The 17858-nt window shown below is 39.4% G+C and overlaps 1 protein-coding gene across 1 annotated transcript in view; it reads left to right on the forward strand.

Moving 5' to 3' along the window:
- The first annotated feature begins 228 nt into the window (after positions 1 to 228).
- The window catches only part of GPR26 (G protein-coupled receptor 26), a 19800-nt gene continuing 2170 nt past the window's right edge, over positions 229 to 17858 (forward strand). Inside the window, exons 1-2 of the mRNA XM_024206050.1 lie at positions 229 to 896; positions 10487 to 10600. Of these exons, the coding sequence (XP_024061818.1) occupies positions 229 to 896; positions 10487 to 10600 (782 nt within the window). The remainder of the gene's footprint in view (positions 897 to 10486; positions 10601 to 17858) is intronic.

Below are 17858 nucleotides of genomic sequence, written 5' to 3' on the forward strand. Positions count from 1 at the left end.
GGCATTCCCAGTGCTTTTGTGCACGTCTCTGAAAGCGTTGACGTGGAAAGAAGCAGCGGAGGGAGGGGAGGGTGAGGGGGGAAACTGCAGTTCTTCTAAAAATACTGAGGGCATGCCGGAGTGTGAGCAGGCAGGGGAGGAGGAGGAGGTGAGAGTGCCTCGCACCATGTTCTCTGGGTGCCCGCTGGGTGCAGTTTGGGAAATGTTCCTCCTGTGAATGGACGCACCATGAACATTTGGGAAGGGATCCTGGCTTTCTTGGTTGTGGTCCTGATCCTCGTGTCATTGCTGTCCAACGTGCTGGTGCTGATCTGCTTCTTGTACAGCGCCGACATCCGCAAGCAGGTCCCGGGATTGTTTATCCTCAACCTGACCTTCTCCAACTTGTTGATGACTGTCTTGAACATGCCCCTGACCCTGGCTGGGATCATTTACAAGAATCAACCGGGGGGAGACCAGTTTTGCCACATGGTGGGATTCCTGGAGACTTTCTTGACCACGAACTCCATGCTGAGCATGGCAGCGCTGAGCATAGACAGATGGATAGCTGTGGTCTTCCCTCTCAGTTATCATTCCAAAATGCGTTACAAAGATGCTGCTCTGATACTCAGCTACACGTGGCTACACTCTGTGTCCTTCCCTATAGTGGCAGCTTCTCTCTCCTGGGTGGGTTTCCATCACCTTTATGCCTCCTGCACCCTGTACAACAACAGATCAGAGGAGAGGACACAGTTTGTGATTTTCACTGGGGTCTTTCACATCCTCAGCTTCCTCCTCTCCCTCGTAGTGTTGTGTTTCACCTATCTAAAAGTGCTGAAGGTGGCACGGTTTCACTGTAAACGGATTGACGTGATTACTATGCAGACACTGGTGCTGCTGGTGGACATCCATCCCAGGTAAGGAGATTGTCTGTACGCTCAATGAATGAGGGGGTCCCACTGCAAAGGAAGCCAGATCCGGAGCTTCAGCATCGTAAATAGGATCCAATCTGTATCACAAGGAAGGCGAGGAGGGTATTGGGGAAGGGAGGACAGGAGGAGAGAATCTAAAATATAGCTCTGGTCTGCTTATAATCAGCATGCTTATTTGAGTTGCGCTCACATTTGCTGTTAAATTCATTGCCAACAACTCCTGAGATGGGAGAATGGCAAGCAATGTCATTTAACGACCCGGGTTTATGTCATGTCCGGGGAATTGCATTGGAGTGGAGGGCACAGGAGCACTTTCATTGCAAATGGTTCTTTGAATGTTGCCCTTTGGCTCCGATGAGCACGTGCCGAAGTTTTGCTAACGACGGTCTAAAATGTGCTTGGGTACCACTGGAGGTGGATTAAACTGACATTCAGCCTGCCCTTTAACTTTGCGCCGAATGTAATGCCTTTGCTCGAGCCTTGCATTGTCAGCGCGGAGTCAGTAACTTTCTCCCCTCTGAAGGAAGAATGCTTAGGCAATACTACGTACCAGATAAACGCGAGTGAATACCTAGATGTACATCCACACACGAGAGCATTCAGTGCCAGCCTTAAGCTGACAAGCAAAGGGAACGGGAGTTAAATCTGCCCCCGAGACCTTCCATCAGCCCATCCTGCCTAGGTATGGGAGGAATGGGACCCTGGAATACAGCGGGATAATGATTCTTAGATGAGCATAGGGGCGTTGAAGGAGTGTGTGGGGGGCGTGGGGGGCAGGTTCAGAAGAGGGTATTTGCAGCGTGTGAGGAAGGACTAGCTCCGGGGATATGTGAGGGGATGGTAGGGGGTGGATCTGGCCCAGTAGAGAAGTCTGGAAGGAAGCAGATTTTTGCTGGGGGTTCTTCCCGGGTCAGTAAGAAAGGTGGGGGGGGGGGGCGTAGTGGAGGCTGGCGGAGAGGGAGTCTAGCTGGGAGAAGCCCATGGACAATAGTCAGGAAGGGAGTGACTCTGGCTGGGTGAGTGTGTCTGGCTGAGGGGCAGGGGCAGAGGGGGAGATGCCTGGCCGTGGGGAGAGCAGAGAGGGAGAGGTTCGGGAGGGGAACAGATCTAGCTAGAGGAGGCGGACAGGATGGGAAAGAGAGGACCAAACTCTTGAGGGGTCCGGGTCTGTCTGGAGCTGGATGGGTGTGGGGCTGGAGAGATAGAAGAGAGCCCGTCAGGCTAGAGTGATCTTCCTGGGGGGGGGGGGGCAGGTATTCAAATCTGTCTGTCTGGGGACTGTCGTGGGGAGATGGGTCTGGTGGGTGGCGGTGGAAGGGAATGGGTCTGGCTGGCAGTGTCCTGGTTTAGGATGTAGGGAGTCTGGCTAGTTGGGGCTGGGTGGGAGAAGGTCTGGTTGACTGCGGTGGCTGAGGAGAGTGTGAATGGATAGAGGGGTGAGTTCTGGCAAGGGGAAAAGTAGGGAGGAATGGGTCTGGTTGATTGGGCTTGGGGGGCCCAGAGGAACTGGTCTGGCTTGGGGGATCTAGCAGAAGTGGGTCTGGCTACCCGCAGTAAGTGATTGAAGGGGAACAGATCTGTCTAGAGGTACATTCAGCTGGGGGAAGGGAGAAAATGGTCTGACTGGGGCTGGGCTGAGGAAAGGAGGTCTGACTGGGAGTCTCTGGCTGGAGGTGGACAAGGGGAGGAGGTGTATAAAGAGAGTAGATCTGTCTGGGAAGGTCCATTTGGGCGTGGTGAAGGGGAGGAGCTGGGAGTGGGATGGAAGGGAAGAGATTTTTCTGGGAGATCTGGCTGTGAATGGGTTGATTGGAGGTCATCTGTCTGGAAATGTGTTGGAGGGGAGAAGACCTGGCTGGGGGAGAGGAGGTCTATATGGGGATGGAGAAAGGGTTCCATTCCATTCCAGTCATCCACAGTGACAATCCTTGCTATTGATCAACCTCAGCCTCTATCCCTGCAAGACAAACTTAGGGGCTCCCCTTGCTGGGACGATATTCAGCTTGCAGTTAGCTAGCAGCTGAGCTCCAGAAGGGCAAGACAGCTTCTTCCCACCGGTGAAGATCCTGCCTTCATGGGGACAAGAACATGAATCAAATTTCTGGTACCGCTGAGTCTTGGGTCCCCAAGTACCAAAGGGATAGGATTTCAGCCATCTTTAGTGCCTGCTTTAGTTGCAGTTGACTTAGATGAGAGAGAAATGGAAACCTTAACTCAGAAAATCTTTCCTTTTTCCACTTAAGTAACAATTTAGGGTTGTTTTCAACTAAGGATGTGGGGCGGATAAGGGAGTATCTCCTGCTGGCATTAATGAGACTCATGAGCATAAATCACTCCCTTATCAATAGCTCCATAGTAATTAGGGTTCCCCTACCATATGTGCCATTTGGTTGATAAAAAATAGCCAAATAGTTCTTAGTATTATTTCTTGCAAACACTACCAAATGTAATGGTTACTTCCATGAGCAGTGGCGTAGACTACATTGGGACCAATTAAAATAGTCATCACTGTTCTTGACTCTTTGGGCAGTATTGGGCCCTAAAATAGTTTTTACAGTATTCAGAAGATTATAAAAATAAGTGTCCAAACGAAGCATTTTCTGTTTTGTGAAAAGTTTTCTCATTGCTAATATGACTTATCATGATTTTCTCTAGCCTAGGTTAACTTGAGGATGTTTCTGAGCTAAAACATTGAAACAATGGTTTCTAGTTACCAGGGGTTGATCCAAAGTGGTTGTAAATGTTACACACCTTATCTTGCAAACTGACAGGATAACATGGAGAACATCATGTCCATTCGTGATAATTGTAATCCATCCATTACATCAAATTCCTGCACATTGCACAGTAAAATGAGTTTTAAATCCTGTTGTAAATAACAGAAACATTGGCTGACTTTGATCTGTAGCTGTGCTGTCCAGCACTGCTGTAACAAATGGATGGAATTACTGTATATGAATCAGTTATACACTGGAATAGCTCCTATGATATGAAGCCTATAAAAAGGCCAGAGACCCTCTTATCATCTCTGCATATGTCTATAAAGTGCTAGTCCAGCAAAGCACTTCAGCAGATGCATAACTTTAAATATATAAGTTCTCTTATTGATTTATCTTGTGGATCAAGGCCTAAGAAATTAGGTTGGGATTTTCAAAGGAGTCTATGAGAGTTAGAATTCCAAATCCCCAAAATTTTCCAGTTCTAGCAAGATAATTGGACAGGGTTACCTTAGTATCAGCCGTATTCCCTTGTGCTTTCTGATATTTATTGTGGGAATATCTTGAATACTGCAACTACTTTACAGTTATCTAAAGCAATCTGCAATTTTTAAGGGACAACACTATTATTTACTCTCCTCCAAATAGTGCTACTTAGTTGGTTAAGAAAATTGAAAAACAAAATACAGAATATAGCAGTTATATTCTGACCTAGTTTATGCAGTGGTGAACTAAAAATAATATATGGTTGTTATTTTATAACAGTTTAAAAAAGGTTCAGAGGTAGGAAATACCCTTTTTGGAATAAAACAATATAAATACATCATATACTTAATAAACTCTTTTGAACTGCAGTGTTTAACATAGGATTCTGGGTCCACAGTTAGAAACCAAGTGTCTTCAATTATATCTGATACATCACCAAATTATAGCACACATAGTTATGAACTACTTTTCACCCCTATACTAGTATTCTGAATTTGTCAAGAATATACTGTATACCTCCAGCTAATCCTCATCCACCAGGTAGCTCATTTATTAATTATTATTCTTACTGTAACATCTATAAACTTCAAGAATCCATGGTTGTGATTCCTAGGCTCAATATTAATAACAGTTATAATTCTATTAACAGCAACAACACATGTAAGGGGAAACAGATATGTAGAGAGAGTAAGGAAGAGGAAAAAAAACAATATAAAGAAACTGTGGAAAATGAAAAAATATGGCAGGAATATAAAAATGGGAAATACCTGGAGCTGAGAAGACAATTGAATGAGAGAACAAAAGGGAATAAAGACAGAGAAGGAAAGAAAAGCAAGCACTCCCCCACCACAGAAAGGAAGTTCCTTAGGAATGATTAAAAGACATCAAATAGGAGGCACAAAGTTGTAATGGTGTCATCTAGTCATCTATATATTGTTTGGCAAGACCTGAATAATTCACCTGTTGTTCACTACGTATGGAAAATACGGTCATTTCAAACATCCCACATACTCAAGAGACCATTATGAGGCACTGTACAAACTACTAACAAAAAAGACAGTATGAGCTCCAGACAGCTACAATGTAGGCACAATACAAGGCATAATCATTACACACACAGATCTTTCCATTTTTTTAATACTGTAACCCCAACATCTCTCAATCTTCATTTGATTCAATCACAGTCACTCTCCATCCTCCATGCCCCCCAATCACCCCTTTTCTACCTACATTTTCTCCATAATGTCTATTCTCCAGTTTTTCTCCTTACCCACAGTCTCTCTCTCTCTCTCTCTCTCTTTCTCTCCCCTGCCCCTTCTGTCTACCTCTCATTTTCCATAACAAATATTCATTTTCCCCTTTGTCTCCTTAATCTGATCTACAAATGTTACATTTTTGTAGTCAAAATGGTGGTGAACCCCAGCATACAAAGGGGTTCTTCCCACTCAGTTATTTTCCCCAAACCTTGCACCATCTGTGTTATACAGCAGTACAATATGGTAGAGTATATGGCCTGCATATGAGATTTATACAAAATCCCAGTTTTTATTGCATTATCTATATGACGACAAACAGAGACTATATGTTAAGGAATGTGAATGAGGGTACAAAGTTCAAGCTGAGTGTTTGTCCTTCACTTAGCATTTCCTGCCTTGCCAGTGCCCAATTCCTCTTTTTGGATGGAATATATTTAGGCCACAATCCTGCATTGAGAAACATGTACACACATCCCTCTGCCCCCTGTGGTTCATAATTCAGGATTGGGATCTTATGTACCAATATATTATATATATATATATATATATATATATATATGTACACACAAGGGTGCATAATGCTGGAAAGGATGGCCACATTATTCCTGAATTGTAAAGCAACCGGTAATCTTTGAAGATCATCCAAAATGAGTGCCAAGAAAACTTTTAAAACACCTCACGTGATCATATGTTTGTTTGGAGGCATACCTTTAAAAAATTATTTTACATTTTTATTACTATTGTTTTTCATCTCTCTACTCATAAAGCCATGTTGCCTTACTTATATACTGTAGTAGATGGCTAGAAAATTTAGAAATCTCCCCCCCCCCCCAAAAAAATTAGCTTCTATATATCACATTGTGGTTATTTGAAAGTCCATTATCTCATAAACTTTCCATTCTAGAATGAATTGCTTTATACCAGCTTTCCAACAGAGTATAGCATAGTTGTGAAATTTCCTTAATTAATGATCTCAGTGATCTGAAGAAACATTAATGAAAGGTAGATGATGAGTGCAGTTCTATTATCATTATCGAAACATATGTCTATGTATATATATATTTATATATATACACATTAGTGCTGTTGATTAATCGCAGTTAACTCATGCGATTAACTCAAAAAAATTAATCATGATTAAAAAATTAATTGCGATTAATCACAGTTTTAATCACTCTCAAACAATAGAATAACAATTGAAATTTATTAATTTTTTTGGATGTTTTTCTACATTTTCATATATATTGAACTCTGTGTTGTAATTGAAATCAAAGTGTATATTCTTTTTTATTACAAATATTTGCACTGTAAAAATGATAATCAATAGAAATAGTATTTTTCAATTCAGCTCATACAAATACTGTGCAATCATTTTGTCCTGAAAGTGCAACTTACAAATGTAGATTGTTTTTGTTACATAACTGCACTCAAAAACAAAACAATGTAAAACTTCAGAGCCTACAAGTCCACTCAGTCCTACTTCTTGTTCAGCCAATTGCTAAGACAAACAAGTTTGTTTACATTTACAGGAAATAATGCTGCCCATTTCTTATTTACAATGTCACCTAAAAGTGAGAACAGGCTTTACATGCACGTTTGTAGACGACATTGCAAGATACTTACATGCCAGCTATGCTAAACATTCGTATGCCCCTTCATGCTTCAGTCATCATTCCAGAGGACATGCTTCCATGCTGATGACTCTCATTAAAAAAATGTGTTAATTAAATTTGTGACTGAACTACTTGGGGAGAATTGTATGTTCCCTGCTCTGTTTTACCTGCATTCTGCCATATATTTCATGTTATAGCAGTTTTGGATGATGACCCAGCACATGTTCATTTTAAGAACACTTTCGCTGCAGATTTGACAAAACGCAAAGAAGGTACCAGTGTGATATTTCTAAATATAGCTACTCGACCCAAGGTTTAAGAATCTGAAGTGCCTTCCAAAATCTGAGATGCATGAGGTGTGGAGCATGCTTTCAGAACTCTTAAAAAAGCAACACTCCAATGTGGAAACTACAGAACCCGAATCACCAAAAAAGAAAATCAACCTTCTGCTGGTGGCAAGTGACTCAGATAATGAAAATGAACATGCATCGGTCCGCACTGCTTTGGACTGTTATCGAGCAGAATCATCGTCAGCATGGACGCATGTCCTCTGGAATGGTGGCTGAAGCATGAAGGGACATATGAATCTTTAGCGCATCTGGCATGTGAATATCCTGCGACGCCGGCTACAACTGTGCCATGAGAATGCCTGTTCTCACTTTCAGGTGACATTATAAACAAGAAGTGAGCAGCATTATCTCCTACAAATGTAAACAAAATTGTTTGTCTGAGCGATTGGCTGAACAAGAAGTAGGACTGAGTGGACTTGCAGGGGCTAAAATTTTACATTTTTATTTTTGAATGCATTTTTTTGTACATAATTCTACATTTGTAAGTTAAATTTTCATGATAAAGAGATTGCACTACAGTACTTGTTTTAGGTGAATTGAAAACTGTTTTTTACAGTGCACATATTTGTAATAAAAAATAATATAAAGTGAGCACTGTATACTTTGTATTCTGTGTTGTAACTGAAATCAATATATTTGAAAATGTAGAAAACATCCAAAAATATTTAAATGGTATTCTATTATTTTTTAACAGTGCGATTAATCACGTGATTACTCGCAATTGATTTTTTTAATCGTGCGATTAATCTCAATTAATTTTTAATCGTTTGACAGCCCTAATATACATATAAGTGCATTTGCATATGGAAATATACATATACACATAAATACATATATATGTATCTAAGAAAAAGAGTGAAAGAAAATATATTAAGATGTGATGTGTTTATCACATGCTTTTGGGATGGTTGTGTTACTCACAAGTGGGGAAGTCTTGAGTGACATATGCAGTGTCCCAGTTGAGTGTTAATAAAACCTGAATACTAAATCGTTCCTAATATGCCACATAGCATAGAGAAAAAATATTTTAGAGAGTTAAAAAAATTGATGAGAATTGGGATTTTTTTGGATTAAGTTCCTTCACCTAGAAAGCCAGGTGGCTGAGTTGCCATGAGTCCAGCTGTACAGGGCAAAGAGGAAGCAATAAAAACCTCTACCAGTAACCTAAAATAGATGGTCTAGATCTAAAACGCCACATATTTAAAATCCAATTTCCCAGTTCCTTCAGGACTGAAAGCAAATCCTGGGTTCCAGTGGAACCCTTTCCCAAAGGTATAAAAATTCCACTTTTACCCTTGAAGAGATCAACAAACAAAAACAAAAAACAAAACAAAAAGAGAATTTGCACGTGGCATTGTTGAGATATGATTCTCCCCATCCTGGGCAGGAGTATTTTTTTCAGGAATGGGGGTGGGGATCACATATTTCAAGGGAGGAAGAAACTTTTTTTTGGCATGTTTGTTTTAAAAACAGTGACTGAAGATGGCCACGGAGCTGGCAATATAAGAATACATTCCCAACTGATAAAAGGAAATCCCTTCTCTAACAAAACCCACGGCAAGCCTTGGAACTCATTGCCACAAGGTAGCAATGAAGCACAGAATTTAGTAGGATTCAAAAAAGGATTAGACACTTAGATGATAATGAAAATCTTTGTGGTTCCATTAGCCTTAAGGGCTATCAGAATCCGGAGATGAGAGTAAGCCCTATGCCTGTTACTTTATACATGTTTGGAACTGAGAACCAATAATGCATTTACAATAAAATTATTGATAAATGACAATTACAGAAATGCTGCTCCTGGCTCGAACTGTGAAGTCCTAACGTAGGATCAATGGTGGCTCTGCTGTTAGTCCTGTGCATGAAACAGCTTCCAGTTGTGCTGCCCCAGGAGCAGAGCAGGGAACAGATTTGACTCAGAGCCCCAATCTGCCTCCTGGTTTTCCTTGCTCAAGGGGGAATGTGCCTTTGCCAGCCCTGTACCTGCCATAGCATATGTAGTCATGCTAGTTGGGACATTGAGGGAGATGGGGCATTTTCCCTGCCCCTTTCCACCCACATGCACAGTGCAGACGTAACAGCCCTGAGAAAGTGCTCTTCTCTCCATGTATAGATGAGCAGAATGGGCCTCAACTGGATCCTAAATACACTCACTCCTTATTTAGGTGAATTGATATTGATTTCAGTGGAAGTTTTGCCAAGTAAAACCAAAGGCTCATTTCAGAAAGGCGCTGAGGATCCTCACTCACTTAATTTCAATTTGAGTTGAGCTCCTTAGCAACTCATAGGCGGCTCATAGAACCAGGGTTTCAGATCACTTCCAGATCTGGCCCAATGTGAGTTTTAAGAAGCAGTTCATGTGCTAAAATGGCAAATATTATATTGAAGTAAATATATACGGTAGTTAATTTCTTTCTACTTGTCTACTCAGTCTGTATAAACAAAACATGCAAGTTTCAGTCCAGGGTTCAGGATGTTATAGCTATTTAGACTTGACATTTAATTGTCTGTTTTGCAAAGCTACATAAACTTTTTTCTAGTATTATGCATAGAAATTTACAAGTAATTACAAAGCGTGTGGCCATACAATTCATATCTATGTGATAGAATGATCTTTCTAATGTCATACAAAACTTTCACAGTATGTTATATTTTTCCAGTTACATTTTTATTGCTTTTAACTAAGGTATTAATATACTGAATATTTATTGGTTATCGCTTTGGGAAGTTCTGATCTCCTTTTTTCTCCTCCCCTATAATATGTTGTTTAAAATGTTCTTTCTATAGACTAGTGTTCCATATGTACCATTTTGGTTTTTTTCCAAATTCCATTGACTACAAAGGGCCAAATTCAGGCCTGATGTAAGCAGGTACAACTTCCACTGATTCCAAGGAGAGGTATAACTACTTTCACCAGGGATGAATTCGACCCAATCTCCTTATAAAAGAATAGAATTTACAGTAATTATTGTGGGGGTGGGGGGGGAGAGAGAATATGAGTTAAGGGATACAGTGAATTAATAGATAGTAGTGTCCTGTATGACTAGAACGTTTTCTGGGAAGACTTGTATAAACCACTCCAGGAGTAAAACCATTAAAATCTGCTATTTGGTATTGTGATTCATGTTATTGTTTGTGTTAAATGTTACACAGTGTACGAGAGCGTTGTCTAGAAGAACAAAAGAGACGGCGGCAACGAGCAACAAAGAAAATCAGTACCTTTATTGGTACTTTTATACTTTGTTTTGCACCTTATGTAATTACAAGGTAAGTTCAAACCTACCTACTGAAATTCCATATGCACTAACTGAGAAAAGTTAGATCAATCAATCAATCAGAAAACAGAATATTAATCCACAAGTCTCCTACTCTCATCAAAATTTTTGTCAAACATTTCCACTGTTACGACAGAGGTTGCATTTACTGTAGTAATGGTATTCTATATATTTTATAGTTCTTATTCTGTCCAATTCTCAGTCAGGCAACAGGTCAAACTTTGATCTCAAAGTCCAAATAGGCCAGGATTCTTCTCTCATACACATCAGAGTAAATCAGGAGTAACTCCACAGAAGTCAGTGGGTCAGATGGGTCTGCTGTCCTTATTCATACTTAGTTCACTGCACAAATTGTCCCTCTGATTTCAGTGGGACGCTTTACAGAATAAGGTACTACACAGCCTGAGTAAAGCTATGAGAATCTGGTCAAATGAGATCAGAATCTGGCCCACAGACTTAAATAGGAATTTTGTCTCAGTGGGTAGAGCTCTTAATCATAAACAGAATATCAAAGCTTTCGTGGCTCAGAGCTAAAACAAAAATTCTTGTGATTTATGATCAGATGCCAGTTTCCATCTGTTATCTTATCTTTAAAAATGGTCCTATAAGAAACATAAAATTAATCCTATGAGATAAAAATGTTAAAGCATATAGCCCAGATAAACATTCTGAAGTTACATATATTGGAAAGGAATGTTCAACTTGCATTCATTATTAAAGGACTCCAGACAAATTCTGGTGCTGGAACTGGAGAAGGAAATTTCTTCTTGAATATTTCTTAATGCTGTTCTAGTGAAAATAAATTACTGGAAAGTCAGACCCAACATATGTGGGCACAACCTAAATGGTTAAGTTAATTTTTTTGGAATATTTATGATATTTGGTATATATATATTTTTTAAATAGGCTTAAAATCTCTTGGCAGAACTGGAGGTTTGAGTGTCATTCATGATGTTACGTCCACGACAATAATGACCATTAAATACATGGTGTTTATTTGTAACAGAATGTGACTGTATTTATTGATAAATTCCACTTAATAACAGCAATAAGATCTTCTAGGCAACACATTCTGACACTTTTTAGATTATTACAATCACTTAGTCTTCAGTCTCATGCTTTACAATGACAGAACTGGAGTATTTGTCTGATTTCAAGAGGCTAACTTCATTTTACACTAAAACTTTGAATTTAAGGCTGAATGCTGATTTTTAAGGTTCTTCTCCATAGTAGCCTATGGCTCAGTGTTGCAAGGCGCTGAGCAGTCTGTCCTAAATCCAGCAAAGCTCATTAGGTACATGCTTAACTTTAAGCATGTGAGGAATCCTGCTGAAGTCAATCGGTCTATCAAGTGATCAAAGTTAGGCAGATATCTAAGTAGGAACAGAGTTCTCAACACTTTTCAGCATCGAGCGCCTAGTCATTTTTCTAAGCAAAGAGTGAATATAAGGTACGCATGGAAAGAGAAAGTTAATCACTCAGGCCCTCTTTCAGCAATCCATTCCTAATTCAGCAAAGCACTTAAGCACATGCTTCAATTAAATATGTGCTTACCTGCTATGCTGAGTAGGGATGGTTTTAAGCATGTGGGTTAATGCTTTGCTGAATTGAGGCCACAAAACTGTAAATCATGAGGTGTGATGATTGATCTGGGTTTAGAATAAGGGGATCTCAAAGTAACTTTGGTTTAGCCAGGGAAAAGCTTATCTAATTGGGGTTAAAAACCAGTACTTTCAGTGATTCAAACAAGTACTGGAGGCAACTGTTTGTTTTTAGCTCTGAAGTAGAAACATGCTATTAAATGCTTATTAAGGATATGCCCCTTTAATTTATAACAAACCTCATTAGGTCCAGTCACTGACATGTACCAATACTCCTTGTTTCTGAAGGTCTTTGGTCCATATTTCTGGAGTTACTAACATAATAATATGATAGCTGTACCTTTCTATATTATATGCTAATATACTTTGATTTGCAATAATACTGCTAGTCCATGCTTCCGTTCCTTATATCTTTATATTAAGATATGTAGCTATACCTACCATTAGATAACATTCTCACACATCCCTTTATTTCCTCTCTGTAGCTTTTCAATACAAATATTTTTATTTAAATTTTTTCTGGCACCTATTGCAGACTCTAGGCCCTTCATATTATTTCATAATATTCAACATTTACTCATGTGAGTAAATTCTGTGTGTCAATAGTCTGGCCCTAAATTAATGAATTATCCCATAACATCAGCAAAAAATAGCCCACAAGCCCTAACAAACAAATTTTTAATGAAAAAAGGTAAGAATTCTCTTATGTCATCATGGAACATTTGACAAACAAACAATGCCACATTTTTCAAACCTGCTTGTCTGATCTTTGCAGACAAAATCCTGTTTGTGCAAATGAGTATTTGGGTACAGAATTCCAATGAGGGGTTCCCACTTGCCAGTTTGTGCATATAAATACTCGATTTTCATAATCAATTTTGGGCGGCCAGTTTTGAAAAAAAAACAGCCTTCTAGTCTCAGTTGAAAGCCTTAATTGATGTGAAGTGGAGATATGACAATGGCTAGAAAAAAAGGCTTCTGGGGCTCACAGGTCAGGTTATAGGAATTCACATGTCACTCTGATTCCTTGCAGAACATGGCAGGTCATGATACATATACACACTGAAGAAGCAAGACTGACTGTTAATAAGACTGCTCACAATCACTAAGAAGCAGTCATTTTCCTGCTTTTGGAGGTTATCCAGTGCAGTGGCTATTAAAACAAGTGCTTTGTCAAAAGGAGGACATCATGCTAACAGGCTCCCATTTTACCAAAAAATAAGGGGAAGAGCGGTGTGCCCGGAGCTTCTTTACAACAATTAACACAGAAATCAACATGTAGCATCAAAACTCTCTGATAAAGCCTTGAAAATAAAGATCTCATCACTACAACATATTTAATCAGAAACTATTCAGGTCAAATTCTGATGTCAATGGGAGTTGTGTGCAAATATCTGAGGGCAGAAGTTGGCCCTTAGCATTTCGACATATACTAAAACAATAAGAATTCAGGCTAAATGGAGGTCATACACTAGAGACAGTCTTAACCAAAGTTCTGGAAAATGAATGGATTTGTTCTGATACGATCATCTAAAGACCCAGAAAATATCTGTTTTGTCTCACCGTTTAATGATAAAATGTTTGAGACTATCTGTTCTATACTGTGTTTTTCCTATAACTGTTCTCAGATTACAGCACTGAAAATCAAGTATGTTGGAACTACATCACTGTCTAAGCTTCTTTAGTGTGTTCGCAGTAAAAGCTTTCACTACAACAAATGTTTAGACACAGAGGCATGCACTGACTTGACTAATACAAAGGGGTTTCACTAGAGTGCCTAAGAGATTAATGTCTTAATTCTCAAACTAAACAAACATTCTCTCCTGTTTACTGGAAGTGAAGTTAAAAGATTTATTATCTACATGACATCCTTTCTAATAATTCTAAAATTCTAAAATATTAACAGAATATTACAAGGAATACAGCTTTACAGCTTTGAAGCATTAAGGCATTTGGAATTGTGTAGATGATGCTGTGGAATTTAATTTACAGATGGCACTAAAATATTAATGCGACTACTGAAAATGTCACTTTTTGGCTCTAATGTTTCATGAAAATTGAAACTGGATGCATAGAATGTCCCTCATCAATGGGAAACAAAATCTTCCTTCAAAGATGATGACAAATACAATATGTCTTGAATATGCATCATGGAATTGTCTGTGTATTGCACAACATGCAGCATTGGGCTCTGTGTACATTTCTATGCCTGTGATTTTATTACGTATGTTACATCTGTAATAAAAACACAGGCATAGAAATATATATATAGTTGCCAAAAATAATGCGCTATGAATTATGCAAATTGTAAGTTTCAAGGACACTTAAATATAATTTAATAAACTACTAAAAATTCTGTTGATAAATGCGAGGGATTTCTAATAGGCCTCAATCATTGAAGAAAAAAATAGCAGTGAATCTTGGATAGCTTCCTCTAACTGTCTACTTGATGTGCTTTTAGAGAAGATTGATTATAATTCATGGAATTGATTGACTCAGGGTCAAACACAAAGTTCACATCTTGGTTATTGAAGGCATCCACTGAATTTAATGAAGTTCCATCAAACTCTATCAGAATATGAAATGTCTCACCCAGTAAAGTATTCTCTAGTTACCAGAGTTTGAATGACTCGTCCTTCTCCTATCTGATCTCTTGACTCTTTCCCACATTTTAGAGCACTTCCTCTGTCTGAGAAAGAAGTACACAGCTTGTTACCAAACAATTTTAGAATGGCTATATGAAGAAAAGATTAGAGAACCTGAACTGAATTTTGTTAATGGGCATCTTCAACATGAAGGGGTCCTGGTTATGTGTGGGAAAGAAAATCCCTTTTGAAACTTGACAGTTATGAAATAGCCAATATGCAATTATTTGAAAGGGAAACTAATCTACGGTACAGCACTTTTTGGTTTAAACTCAATAGCCAAACATTGTCTTCACTTGCTGCCCTTGGACAATGATTCCATTTAATTGTCTTAGTTCATATACATCTAAACATTCACGGTATTGGCAACAGGTGACAGTAACAGCTCACAGAGTGCAAGTAGTTATACTGTTCAATGTGCAGACCGACAGACACTGAAGTCATGTTTGTCAACTGATTTTAAAATGAAAAGTCCCTCTATGGCTTATGAGAGGTTTATCATCATGATATTGACTGGGAAACTATGAGAGCAAAAGTGGTTTTCACAGCAAAGAAAAAAAATATGAAAACTGGCATGCTGGAGAGTATTTCTATCATGGGGTCCACCTTTCTGCTGTGTCACCCCTTAATTCTCTTTCTTTCACTGTTCCTGCAACATCTAAGATCACACTAAGAAACTTTACCATTCATATAAAGAAACACACCCCCATACAAAATAGTATTTAAATGCTAGTGTAAAAGACATAGAACTATCTTCATTATTATCTACATTACAGTAGTGTCTAGAAGCCCCAACTGAGATCATGGCTCCATTATACAGCCTCAAAATGACTTTGACAAATTGGAGAATTGGTCTGAAATCAACAAGATGAAATTCAATAAAGACAAATGCAAAGTATTGTGCTTAGGAAAGATGCACAACTCCAAAATGGGAGATATCTGGCTAAATGCTAGCACTTCCAAAAAGGATCTAAGGGGTATAGAGGAAAGTAAATTGGATATGAGTCAACAATGTGATGCAGTTGCAAAAAAATCTACTATTCTTGGACATATTAGCAGGAATGTCACATGTAAGACATAGGAGGTAATTGCCCTGCTCTATTTGGCATTGGTGAGGCCTCAGGTGAAGAACTATGTTCAATTCTGAGCACCACACTTTAGGAAAGGTGTGGATAAATTGGAGAGAGTGCAGAGGAGAGCAACAAACATGAAAAAAAGTTTAGAAAACCTGACCTATGAGTAAAGGTTAAAAAACCTGGGCTAGTTTAGCACTGAGGAAAGAAGACAGAGGGGACCAGATAACAGTCTTTAAATACTTTAAGGGCTGTTATAAAGAGGCCAATGATCAATTGTTCTCCAGATCCACTGGAGGAAGGAGAAGTAGTAATGGGCTTAATCTGTTGCAAGGGAGGTTTAGGTTAGATATTAGAAAAATCTTTCTAACTATAAGGGTCATTAAGCTCTGTTAGGTTTGGGGTTAGGCTTCCTAGGGACATTGTGGAATCCCTGTTATTGGAGGTTTTTAGGAACAGGTTGAACGTTTGTCAGGGATAGTCTAGGTATACTTGGTCCTGCCTAAGCACAGGGGGCTAGACTAGATGATCTCTCGAAGTCCCTTCAAGCCCTACATTTCTATGATTCCGAACTAGGTGCTGTACAAACACATAGGGCTTGTCTACACTTACAGCACTGCAATGGCGCCTCTGTCATTCTTAGTGAAGACGCCTACCCGGAGCTTCTTCCATCGGCATAGGTACTCCTCCTCCGCGAGAGGTAGTAGCTACGTCAATGGAAGAAGCTCTCCTATCAACACAGCACTGTCTACAGTGGCGGTTAGGTCGGTATAATTACATCGCTCAGGGGTGTGGATTTTGTAGCGTAGACCAGGGCATAGTGCCAAAGAGTTTACAGTGTAAGTAGGCAGGACAAACAAAAGGTGGGAAGGGAAAGAGAAACACGGAGAGGTGAAGTGACTTGCCTGAGGCTAGTGGCGGAGCCAATTAAGGAACCCAGGTCCCAATCCAGTGCCCTAACCTCTGGCCCATGCCGCTTCTCAATTCTCATTCAAAAAGCATGATTGAGGGAGGAATTAAGCAAGAGATTAATAAACCAAGGGAGAAGACATACACATCTGTAAGATGATTGAGTCAGACAAAGCTACTTTTAATACTGCTTCAAAAATTGTGCCTCAGTCATGCTCTCTGAAACAGTACTGACAGTTTTTTTCCCTGCAGGAACACTAGCAATAAACCCATTTGCTATACATGTTCATGGGGACCTGCTGCTGAAAACTTTCAGCAAAGATTTAATTTCCCAATGCAGATCAGGGCATTTTATTCTCAGATAGCAGGACATGCATCTTTTGAAATACTGTTCTGGAAAAATCAATTGTTTTCCAACAATTTTGGACACATATTAAGCAGAACTGCCCTTCGGTGCTTCTCAAAAACATTTCAAGAGAAAAGCTTGCAAAATATTCAATATTGTCTTATCAACATTGCCTGAAATATCACAAAATGAAGTATCTGTATTTGAATCAGCATAAAATGAAGTAACTTAGCTGAGAAACTCTTTTCCCTGCTGCTTTGAAAAATTCACATTGCTATATTGCACATGTGTATGTTTTTTCCATTAAATGACTGATTTATTAATAGAACATCTCTCTAATATTAGCATCTAGATGATCTCTCAGTGATGAATTTTCCTACATTGCCCCCTTTTCTTAGAGACAGATCAAATGTTGAATGAAGACAATTGGAATCTTTCCATTACATTTAATAGAAATAGGATGTTTCATCCATTATTTTAGAGCCAGATAACACTCGTGATACTTGCTACTGTCTAGGGTCATTAGCCAGGCTGCTCAAGAGTTGGTCCAGAACAGCTGGAAGAGGTATATGGTTCCTCTGTGACAACAAAACGATTTCCAAAATGTCTAATATACAAAAGTTTTCGAGAACATTACAGGAACTACCAGGGCCGCCCGGGGGGGGGGGGGGGGGGG

Source organism: Terrapene carolina, unplaced genomic scaffold (assembly GCF_002925995.2).
Source record: "Terrapene carolina triunguis isolate 2854851 unplaced genomic scaffold, T_m_triunguis-2.0 Scaffold95, whole genome shotgun sequence".
Taxonomy (NCBI): domain Eukaryota; kingdom Metazoa; phylum Chordata; order Testudines; family Emydidae; genus Terrapene; species Terrapene triunguis.